This window comes from Thunnus maccoyii, chromosome 5 (assembly GCF_910596095.1).
Source record: "Thunnus maccoyii chromosome 5, fThuMac1.1, whole genome shotgun sequence".
Lineage (NCBI taxonomy): Eukaryota > Metazoa > Chordata > Actinopteri > Scombriformes > Scombridae > Thunnus > Thunnus maccoyii.
The window spans coordinates 1,454,546-1,466,622 of record NC_056537.1 but is presented as its reverse complement, the minus strand read 5'-3'; the positions used below and the strand labels follow the sequence as shown (position 1 = coordinate 1,466,622).

The 12,077-nt window shown below is 40.3% G+C and overlaps 1 protein-coding gene across 1 annotated transcript; it reads right to left on the bottom strand.

Annotated features, from left to right (window-relative positions):
- Window positions 1-6,200: 6,200 nt before the first annotated feature.
- On the bottom strand, window positions 6,201-11,821 carry LOC121896806 (zona pellucida sperm-binding protein 3-like). The gene is made up of 9 exons (XM_042410833.1): window positions 11,676-11,821; window positions 10,045-10,352; window positions 9,356-9,474; window positions 8,452-8,555; window positions 8,072-8,249; window positions 7,869-7,986; window positions 7,683-7,765; window positions 7,191-7,267; window positions 6,201-6,296 (listed from the first exon to the last, which is right to left on the bottom strand). The coding sequence occupies exons 1-9, from the start codon at window positions 11,797-11,799 to the stop codon at window positions 6,232-6,234; spliced, it is 1,176 nt and encodes a 391-aa protein (XP_042266767.1). The 5' UTR covers window positions 11,800-11,821; the 3' UTR covers window positions 6,201-6,231.
- Window positions 11,822-12,077: the final 256 nt, after the last annotated feature.

The following is a 12,077-nucleotide window of genomic DNA, read 5'->3' as shown; positions in this document are numbered from 1 at the left end:
TACTTTTCAGATGAAGATTTGACACAATGGATAATATAACAAGCTTTTAAAATACAACACATTGTTAAAGATGAAACCAGTGGTTTCCAACCTTTTTGTCTTTTGACGTCTTACAAAAAGCAGTGTGTAGTTGGGGTCACATTTCACATGTCTATGAGTTGTTAACAGCTCCACCAAATAGTGATTTTTCCCTCTAAACTTCTCACATGCTTTCATTTCAATAAATGTTCAAATGATCCAATATTTCAGCAAAAATCAAAGATTAGAGAAAAAGTCCAAAAACTGAAAACAGATTTGTGTATCAGAACTTTGTTTTTTCTTCTTTCCTCTCCCATTAATCATCTCACCACCCCTCAGATTTATCTGCTGACCCTTTGGAGGGGCCCCGACCCCTAGGTTGGGAACCACTGGACTAAACTAGCTAACTGTATATAAAGTAGTGTAAACTAGCTCCACCTCCAGCAGCTACAACAGTAACATGCTGCTCTAACACTGATGCTTCACTATTAATAATCTAATCTAGTGACCCTTTGGAAGGGCCCAATTTATATAATAAATAATATTATGTTATATTAATGATATAATAATGTAATTATATATTATATCTATTATATATTATTAGATAGTATATCTATCAGTCACAGGGGCCAATTTTGTGGAAAACCATTACTTTTACCTATAATACTGTAAGTAAATTTAGCTGATAATACTTATTATATATACTTATATGTACTTTTACTTAAGTAGGACTTTAAATGCAGGATTTTTACTTGTAATGAAGTATTATATATTGTAGTATTGGTACTTTTTCTTTAGTAAAGGATCTAAATACGTCTTCCACCACTATTGGGAACCACTGCTCTAGACATACATTTACTTTTCTTACTTGTGTGACGTGAGTGGAGTGTGATGATCACTGGAAATGTAAAAACACTGGTCAAACAAACGGAGGATGCGCAATATTTCCCAGCTCTTCATTTCAAAGAAGGAAGCTTCGTTCAGAGACAGCAGGGGGAGCTGCTGCTCTCTGGATGTAGATGTTACAGGCTGGTGGATGTTTGACTACTGAGCGACAGTCAGGACATAATACTGGAGACTCAGATAAGACTGTTTGTCTTCTTTATTGATGTGTGTGTGTGGTTCTACAGAAACAAATAAAGGTGAAAACAATATGAAAATCAGCTTACTGACTAGCAATGACCAGCAAATTACCAACCAAAGTGGATTAAATATCAAATACACATTTAAATACATATTTCCACCAAAAACTGACTACAATAACCTAAAACCTCCATTTCAGTACAAATATCCCTCATCAAATAAATCTGAACATAACTTAAGAAACCAGCAGTGACACCTGATGGCAGCTGATCACTGATGGCTCGACACTTCCCAGTGTTCCCAGTGTTCCCAGTGTCTATAACCAGCAGTCAGGTGTCCATATGAACAGTGAAAGAGGTTTTCCTCGCTGTAATCATTCCTCCTGTTCATACTGGATATTAAAAGATCCTTCAAATGTGCTTTTCAATGGAAGTGATGGAGGTCAAAATCCACAGTGTGTCCACACAGTCATTTAAAAGTCTGTGTGAAGCTTCTATTCAGCTTCATCAGTCTGAGTTAGTCATATCAAGTGGATATCTGACACATTTACAGTCTTTTTAGCATCAAATTCCCTCTTTGTGTTTCCTCGGACAGTGTTTCCCTGTTGAGCTGCAGGTGGAAGTATAGTAACAAAAAGAGGAACTTTGGCACTAAAAAGACTGTAACGTTGAAAGATATCTACTTGATTTGACTCATTTGGACGCTGAAGCTTCATATTAGCTTCAGATAAACTTTTAGATACATTTTTACACAGAAGGAGGACTGTGGATTTTGTCCTCCATCACTTCCATTGTAAGGTCATTATGAAGGGATCTTCTAATGGTCAGTATGAACAGGAGGAATGATTACAGCAAGAAAAACAGCTTTAATGTTCATTTGGGCTCCTGACTGTTGGTTTAAGACAGAAAAACTGTGAACTTCTCCTTTAAAGTTCTTCCACACAGACGTGATGACTCTGGTGTTTTATGGTGGGGGGGGGGGGGGGGGGGGTGGGGGGTGGGGGGGGGGGGGGGGGGTGGGGGGGGGGGGGGGGGGCAGCAGATACACAGTGTGATGGTGGGCCTGGTAGACTACATACTTGGGTGGCACAAGCATAACTGTGAGGTTGAGAAAGTCCTTTAATTAAGTGCAGAGGTGAATCAGTGCTGGACATGAATGAAATCTTTAAGACTTTCACTGTGTCGTCTTTGTTGTTGAGTTTGACCCCGTGACCTCTCAGCTTGAATCGTCCTCTCGTCTCCTGGGAGATGGCGAGCAGAGACAGATGAGGCCAACAGGAAGCTCTGATGGATGGACGCTCAGGCTGCAGCGAGGAGGTTAGGTGGTGGCGGGGGGGGGGGGTGGGGGGGGGAGGAGGTCGGGGTTATATATAGAAACCAGATGATGGAGCCCTTTGTCCGTCTCTGTGATGCATGATGACACCGTCTCTCCAGCTGCGTCCACTCAGGTGATGTCATTTAAAATGGACGATGGCGAAGCGTCAGAACAGCTGTCCCCGCACAGCACCGATCCAGCTGAGGTAAACTCCACCCACCACGGTACGACAGGTCAGACTGAAGGTCAAAGGTCACAGAGACCTACTCCGCTAATGTCATAAATGTCGAATAAAATCAACTCAGCCACACAAGTGTTCAAGTATCACAAAACTGACTTCAGTTTTTTATAGATGTTTGTAACTAATGTTTTAGTGACTTAAGTCCATTTAATGCCAACACTGCATTTGTGAGCTAATGTGACATTAAACATACTCTGCTTGGAACAACAATGTGTGCCTGATATGGTTTTTCCACAAAAAAAGATTTAAAAAGAAAAAAACATTCCTCAGAATCTATAAATATGTAAATATATTTAATTTCTTAAGTTTCCTGTTGGACACCAGATGTCTCCTCCTTCACTGTGAAGTTCATTCTCAGTGTTTGTGACATCACACTTGTGTAAATTGAATACTGAAACACGATTGGCTCCAAACTAGCTGTGATGTCACAAATCCTGCGTGTAGGCCCCGCCCCTTCAAAAATCAGATTTTCCTTTTCCTTTTTCCAGACTTTTCCTCCTTCAGCAGATGAATGAAAACAAACTCTGCACAGAGAAGAACAAACATCCAGCTGATTGGAGGAACTTTAACTTCTCGTATTCAGTGACGTGTTTGTCGTTAACGTCTCGTCCTGACAGAAAGAGAAATATGTTTTGCATTTGTAGTTTTGAAGGTTGTTGTATGAACCACATGAAGAAAAACACAAGACTTTTATGTTCTCAGTTCTTTTCTGGCTTTATTGCTCTGATAATGTTAAGCTGCAACGATTAGTCAATTAATCAATTAGTCAACCAACAGAAAATTAATCAGCAACTATTTTGATAATCAAACAATTGTTTAAGTAATCTTTTGGGCAAAAATGCCCTAAAATTGCTGCTTTCAGCTTCTTAAATGTGACGATTTGATGCTTTTCTTTGTCATACATGATAATAAACTGAAAATTTTTGGGTGTAAAACATTTGAAGATGTCGACTATGAAACTTTAACTGGCATTTAAACAACTATTTTCTGACATTTAATAGACAATTAATTGATTAATCGTTCGCTGCAGCTCTAATGTTAACTTCTCCAACAGGCTCGCATCAGCTGAACTTAACCTAAAGAAGTATTCATATTCTTTACTAATAAATATTTGCCAATATTCAAACACATATAATCAGATATTCCTTTTTTTTCAACATAGAAACTTCAGAGTCCACAGATAAATTTCATCTTTAAGTTTTTAGTCCAAATCACAATTTTTGTTTCAAAGCCCATTTTCATTTTTACTCTGCAGCTTCAGGCAGTAGAGGACAGAGTCTGACGACGCATCTCTCTACAACACGATGCTGCGGACTAGTCCTTTACTTCCTGGCAGAGTCGCAGAGTTTCTGGGAGACGAATCATCCACGATAACAACAAGGTCTCCACTAGGGATGTGCAGAGAGCCCAGTATTTGTATTTGTATCTGTATTTGTTGAAGCAGCAAAATTATTTGTATTTGTATTCGAATAAAAGTGGAAAGAGGCTGAAAAATTCTGTTTTTATTACACTTTTAATTTTAGAAAATTAAAGTGTTATTATAAATGTTCATGTATAAACTACCTTACGAAGGAGGTCCCCGCATGGTAGACGACTGCGCTGATTACTGAGCTAAAACCTTACTCATCACCTCATCGCAGACAGACCTCTACCTATTTATACACCCATAACACAGAGACAGCACAGCCTGTAACATGTAGGGAAGAATTTCGATTATTGCTTTGCATTTTTCATTTATTGTCTATTTTTTACAACCTAACTTTGTGGAAAGAAGGGGAACAACAGGTTATGGAGAGTCCCTTGAGAGCACTTCACATGTGTCAGTAGTTCAGCTTTATCTCTGGGGAACACCCCCAACTCCAGGACTGATGTCCAAATTAGGAAATGTGCGTCATGTAGCAGGTGGATGTGACTCCCCTCGTTGAGACCTGCTGATAGACGTCACAGCGGAGCAGAGGAGAGACACTGAGATAGTGATGTAACCGACCTGCACGCTGGTATTTGACATGTTTTTTTTCTTCTCGAATACAAATAATTTAAATATTCGTACAAAACCCACTATTTGTGCTTTGCCGAATAACATATTGGTATTCGGGCACACCCCTAGTCTCCACGTAGAAAGTTCACTGTTGTATGATTAGAAGTTATTCTCACAGCCGTCTCCTCCACAAACCACAAACTAAAATTTAAAGAAGTTCATCTAAGGACAGAGAGATCATTGGTCAGATTTGGTGAATGTGGGGATTCTGACAGCATGAGAAGGTGGAACTGATGAAGCAGATTGGAGCATTAGTTCATCTGTCAAATATGTTGAGGATGATGATGCGACCTTATCTTCTCAAATCAAGGTTTTTTAAGTGGGTTCATGGACAAATAAAAGGATCTCTGGCATGTTTTTTTTAGTAAATTAAGGATTAGTTCTTGATTCATGTGGTACATCAACAGAATCAAACTGCAGTGGTTTCAACCGTCTGTTTTATTCTAGTTTCATTTCGTTCCCTTTCTGCACAAAGCCTCCAGACGACAGACACCAACTTTCTTTTATCTGTGTGTGTGTTCGCTTTCATCCAGAAGAATCTGTGTAATTAAAACAGATGAGTGTGATGGTGGAGCTTCCCATTGATCGCACACAGAAGTCTATAAACTAATTAGCATCGTCTCAGACCAGAGAGGTTTTTGGGGGATAATTGGAGAAGAAGTGAAATCGGCTGAGAGTCTCTGCAGCAGCCTGAAGAGTCCAACAGAGCAGCTGATTGGATGGAAGGTGGTGACAGAAAAGATGAATGTTTACATCGTGTTTGTCAAACTCTTCCTTACATTTTGAACAAACAGTTTAAATAATGCTTTAAAAAAAAACAAACAACTAATCAATACCTGCCAGCATTAATATTACCCAGAGGTGGGATCAGTGGGAGCCCTGCGCCCGCTGATCTGCTGCTAATCTCTTATGAACAGAAGGACGTTAACTTCAGATTAGCAAAATGAAAATATTCTACATTGTATTGGTGCACTCACGACTCATCAGCGCCCACCTCTGACCTTCTCTACTGACCTGTTGACAATCAGTCTTAAAACATTGAATCTGCAAAGTGATCCAAATTACAAATATAAATATAGAATACATCTGTTTTCCATGTCAAATCTTCATCTGAAAAGTAACTAAAGCTGTCAAATAAATGTAGTGGAGTAGAAAGTTCAATATTTCCCTCTGAAATGTAGAAAGTAGCATCACATGGAAATACTCAAGTAAAGTACAAGTACCTCAAAATCGTACTGAAGTACAGTACTTGTTTCAGTTTCTTTGAGTTTCAGGTCAGCTTGGAGGTGGACATGAAGGATATTTACATGATGGAAACTGGTTGTAAAGATAACAATGAATGAGCCTGTTAGGCTGGTTTCTGCTCCATTAGCAGCTAGTTATCAATCACACACAGAATACAAACACTTCAAAAGACTTCCTGGTTAAATAACAATACTATCAGCTGGACCTCTGTTCTAGTTGTTGTGATTTAATCACATGAACAAACCACACCGACTCATCATGTTCAGTTCATTTCTTTTTATTTGGTCTTTCTTCAGCGTAAAGGTCTCTCCTTCACTATGATTGGTCCAACTGCTGTTTCTTGTTCCCACTGAGAACCTGCAACACAAACAAGATCCAGATTAAGTATGAAAACCTTACAGCATTACAGATCACTAGCAAAAAATCCCATCTCAAATCAGCAAACAATCCAAAACTAAACTATATGGTGAGACAGGACTGACGTCACAGGTAGAGAGGGTCCTTTTAAACCTTCAGCACCACTCATGAACAACAGCAGCTTCCCTCCTCGTGTTAAATTGCTGTATTTTGTTCTTAGTATGAAGGAGTTAAAGTGATGTGAGGCTTGTTTGATGATAATAACCTCATGTCCTTTACACAAGTTCAAATACTTTTAGACTCTCACAAAAATACCTTTTCCTGAGAAGTTTATAATTAATTTCACATTAAATAAAAGGTTTTCTTTTCATAAAATATTTTATAATAGCTTGCACAGCTGTAAAGGTCTGCTGTTGAAAGACGTAAGAGATGAGACCTTCATAATGTCTACAGTGAAGATGGTTGGCATGCGTTCATACCTCCTACTCTGTAATCAAGTCAATCATGTTTACACCCTAAAGGACTCACTGGGTTAATTAGAAGCAATGGATTTGAATAGGTTACATATTTTAAATGTATTATCTACACAGTTTGAGGTTTTTATTTTCAGGGGGATGAAAACCCTTAAATTTGAGCAAAATAACCATCCTCTAAATTTCACTTCTATTGAAAAACTAAGGCCTTAAAAAAAATTAAGTATACACTTAGGGACAGGCGTCATGTTATGTGGTCAAGTTTAAAACGAGTTTTACCTTCTAAAAAAAAACCTTAAAATAATGTGTGATGGGGTAAATTAGTGGACAGTAATATAATATCCACTCAAAATCCCTTTAAAAATAGGGATCCAGTTTCATGGTGTATAAATGCTGTGACTCAGCTCTTTCTGATACATACCTGTCAGCTGACTTCCTGTCCCACAGTCTGTATCGCAGCAGGAACAGGCGTGATGGCTGCCGCTGGCCTCGCTCCACCTGTCAGGGAAAAAGTTCCATAATCTACGAACATGTATTGTGTGTATCAAAGCCTGATATATCTTATTCCTCTGTTGTTGTCTGGAAACTACTAAAAAACACATCAGTGAGTCACACCGCTGCACTGGGTTACATGTTCCTTCATCAAGAAGAGTTTGGTCACATTAGTTTGTTTAGAAACGGCTCCAAAGACTAATAACAGCGTCATGTTTTCAGTCTCTGGAGAGTAGTTCTGTGTAATGCAGACGCTACTGAGCATGTGCAGGAAACACGCTTCTGTTTAAAGCTTCACCAGCTTGTTGTGCTTCATATCACAACCTCTGGACCTTCTACTCAAGTCCTTTGAGAAATGTATAATGTAGTAGTGCTTGTAGCAGAGAGGATGATGGGAGTTGTAGTGTTGGTGGCGTCTCACCCGTTAGAGAAGGAGCAAGCTTTGTTGGCGGAATCGACAGCTGCAGCAGCTGCAGTCGCTCTCAGATTGCAGGTGATGTAGATCTGAACAGACACACGGAGGGTTTTCAGAGTTTGATCTGTATAGAAACCAGCAGCTGTCTTTAAAGGAAGGAAACGGTAAAACAGTAACATGTTTGAGTCTCACCAAGCCGCTGTCGTCTTGCTGGAACCTGAACGCCTCCAACTCAAACTGCAGTCTGTCGTCCTGAGACCGAGGCAGGAACTTAGAGCTGGAGCCTGTAAGCTGGCTGTCAAACAGACACCTGAACACAACACAGGACTGTCAGAAGGTTCAAGATAAAATTACAAAAACAACAAACAAAACAAAAAAAAATGAAGTAAACTGACCCATTGTTGCCCAGGAAGGAGTATCGTGGGACTGTGTCGATGTTTGGGACTATGGTGGCCACGCAGCTGTCCACCGTCACTCTGAGAGGAGTGTGGTGAAACTGTTTGACCGACACTTCAAACTTCATCATGTCTCCCAGCAGGAACTGAGTGGATGGACGAGGGAACTGCCAATCATCTGAGAGAGAGGCAGGACAAAAAGACAAGGACTGTTTGGGATGTCTCAGGACAAGAATACACTTTTATTTAATTAAACAAAAAAAGGTAATCAACAGAATTTCTCCCATTATTCTGCTGCCAAATGGAGAAAAGTGATTTGATCAAACATTACAAGATCCACAAGAGTCTTGTTCTAAAAACTAAAAATTTATCTCACCTACCAGTCATGAGTCTGAGGGAGAAGTAGAGATTTTCCTCTGTAGCTTTGACGTCACTGAACGGAGTCCAGGTCGGCTTCAGCAGCCCGGAGCTCACGTCATGCTTCCTAAAAACACAACAACAGCAAAAATCTGAAAACATGCTCCACTCAAAGGCCTCCTGACATTTGACTTTTAGAAAACAAACACTGAAATGACGGAAACTTAAAGGATCATTCTGGTGCTTTTCTATATTTTCTTCTTGTGATTAAATCTGTTTGGATCCAAACCATCAATGAACTGATCTACTAATAAGTATTGTGTGTGTATCAAAGCCTGATATATCTTATTCCTCCATTGTTGTCCAGAAACTATTAAAAACACGTCAGTGAGTCACATCGCTGCACTGGGTGACATGTTCCTTCATCATGAAGAGTTTTGGTCACGTTAGTTTGTTCAGAAATGGCTCCAAAGACTAATAACAGCATCATGTTTTCAGTCTCTGGAGAGCAGTTCTGTGCTACGTATCACAAAGTTTTGACTCTGTACTAAATTTCTTTGAGAATTGTACAATGTCTGGGTCAGAATGTGATCAATACAACAAGTATGGGGAAAAAAAACAAACAAAAAACAGATTGTTTACTGTAAAATATCTGAAGTAAATATCTGAAGTGAAGCTGTAAACAGAAACATGTTCTCACACATGCACAGTGGTCTCTTCTTTAGAACTACAGAACTACTCTCCAGAGATTGAACACGTGATTACTGTTATTAGTTTTTGGTTTCCAGACTGATCCTTTAAGAGCAAAAATCTAAAAACACGTCCCACTAACATTTAGCTTTCGTTTTTTTATAAATAAAACAAAACATTGAGATGACTGAAACTTAAAGAGACAAGTTTTTTTCTGGTTGAGTTCAGTTATCTGACCTCTGGTAGTGACATTGGATGTTGACGGTGACGTCTCTGGTTCGGACGATGGGACTGTCTCCTAGAGGACTGGGCGTGTAGAGCAGCGTGAAGACGTAGACAAACGAGTCCTCAGACATCTGAAACAGTTTACTGGACACCTTAAATGTCAAGCTGGAAGACATTCCCACTATCTGATTTGCTTTACAGGACGGGTTCATAATTTTTCAAGTGTCTTAAACCAGTCAGGAGCCCAAATGAACATTAAAGCTGTTTTTCTTGCTGTAATCATTCCTCCTGTTCTTACTGACCATTAGAAGATCCCTTCATAATGACCTTACAATGGAAGTGATGGAGGACAAATCAGTGAAACTGATGCTGAAGATGAGATGCTGTTTGTCCATTTCTGTCTGAAATACGAAACCCATCATTTCATGAATATGAGTATGATGGTTTGCTGCAGCTTGTGTAACCTGCATTTGTTCCATTTTAAAGTAAAATAAAGGATGGGACATAGTGAAGTCAGCTGGACATCAACAGCAGTCATCTGAAGCTTTGGACACCTTGATATGAAACCTCAATTCAATTCTCAAATAACTCAGATCTTACTGGAAATGCTAATTTATACTTAATGTCTTATTTTTATCTGATGTACAAAACATGACAGACCTTCTGGAGTCACCGAGCTGTTCCCGTCATATTTAACTCACCAGCAGCTCGCTGCCACATCCGTGCAGCTCCGACTCAAACACCAGGACCTGAGCCTCCTGATCTTCCCCTGAGGCAGGACATCCTCCCAGCGTGACGTCCTCAGCCCGGACGGGTTTGCCGATCCCCAGCAGGTCTTTCTTGGCCTCCACCCTGACTGAGTTTTCCCCGCAGACGGCGCTCACGCTGTCGGCTGCTGTCGGAGCCTTCAGCTCAAAGTCCGGAGGGAACTGAGGCTCCTCCTCGGCCGGTGGGTCCGGATACCTCCAAGACAACGGTTCATGGAGAGACTGCTTCTCCTGGAGAACAGCTGGGACAGAGAGGCGATAGCATCCATCAGTATCATCTGTTGTTCAGCATCAGTTATATGTGAAGCTTGAAGGTTGATTCACCTTGGAAATAGTGACTGCTGACTGAATCATTACCAACATTAGCTCTGTTCAGGACTCTACGCTTCCCAAAGATTAAAAGGACAGTTCCCAGTGTTCCCAGTGTGTTAAACCAGCAGTAAGGTGTCCATAGTGACAGTAATGTAATCATTCCTCCTGTTCATGCTGGATATTAAAAGATCCTTCCAACGTGCTTTCAATGGAAGTGATGGAGGCCAAAATCCACAGTGTTTTATTATTTTGTGTTACAGTTTTGTATTTATTATACTTGTTCAGTATTAAGTTCTTTTGCCTTTTAGTATTTCTATTCTATGAACGATGATGAAAAGAGGACAGAAAGCTAGAAGAGGAACTTCTCTCTACACCTGCATGTCCCCACTGTTGAATCATCACTGAGGGCCGCTGACACCGGGTCAGCTGTCCTGGGCCCCGGGTCAAGGGACTGACCTTTAACCTTTCCTCAGTTCCTGTTTTTATTGAAATCTTTATTTACAACAAAGTCATTTATTGTTTGTGCATGGATTGGGGGACTGTATTGTTTTTATTGTGTTAAGCACTTTGTGTTACATTTTATTGTATGAATAGTGATAATATTTGAGAGTCACATAGTGGTTGAAAACACGACTTTCCCTCCCTATAATGAAAAAAAACAAAACAAAAAAAAAATGTTTGGTCTGTCACACTAATGTCAAAAGTTTAACATCTAGCTCCCCCCCGAAGAAAAGAAGAAACATAAAAGAGAAAATGATAGCAGAGGTGCAACGGACTTTATGCAGCTGCAACAAGTACAGCCCCACCTTCAATGGGGGTGGAGGGTATTAACGGAGAGCAAGGTGAGACACCCGTTTAGCTAGCTTAAACCTCTGGCAAACTAATAGCTTCCACCTAGCTTTAACTGTAACATCCAGTTATTATCTTGTATTAAAGCCTCCTCTGACAGAAACGGTTGAGTCTGCAGATGAGACCGTGGTGGGGGGGGGGGGGGGCACAGCGAGACACACGGCGGGCCTACAGCACTGATCTGCTTTTTAATGTTTGATGCTGAAACATTCGTTTCATCTAATGCTCAAATACTGAAGCTGATTAACATCACTCAGAGCATTTATCACTGAATCAGTGTCGATGTCTATTTAACCATCATATTTAAGTTTAAAATAAGTCTTAATGTGACTTGTCTGCAGTTTTCATTTGATGTGAAGAAGGCCAGTGTTGTGTTTGTTCCTGTGGATGCGGATCAGGTCTACCTGCTGGTTCCTGGACTGCAGGCCGGTCTGGTTTCTGGTCTCCAAACACGTTCCAGTTAAACTCCTGAGCTGCTGCGGTCACTGCGCAGAACAGATAGAAGACAACTCTGACGGCCAGCGTCATGTTGACTGTTTACACTGTTTGAAACAGACTCACCTGTGCAGCAGGTGGTTTTGTAGAGTTGAAGTTTGGCTCCGCCCACTGTCTGATTGACCTTATGGCTCTCCAGGTGCGCCTCGTTCACCTGCTGCAACATGCTGAGATTCACCTGAGCTTCATTCAAACACACACAACTTTATTCTAACTGGAGTCACATTTAATCATCAGTCAAAGGCTGTAAAAACTATTAATACCTGTTTTTTGCTTGAAATCTTTGAACACTCCCCCTCACTCAGAGTTCT

Excerpts from the sequence above, each read along its gene's own strand:
- LOC121896806 (XM_042410833.1), bottom strand. The coding sequence starts at position 11,799 with ATGACGCTGGCCGTCAGAGTTGTCTTCTATCTGTTCTGCGCAGTGACC. Across the intron at positions 8,250-8,451 it reads CTCCCTCAGACTCATGACTG|ATGATTGGCAGTTCCCTCGT; the intron begins GTAGGTGAGATA and ends CCTCTCTCTCAG. Across the intron at positions 7,987-8,071 it reads TCCTTCCTGGGCAACAATGG|GTGTCTGTTTGACAGCCAGC; the intron begins GTCAGTTTACTT and ends TGTTGTGTTCAG.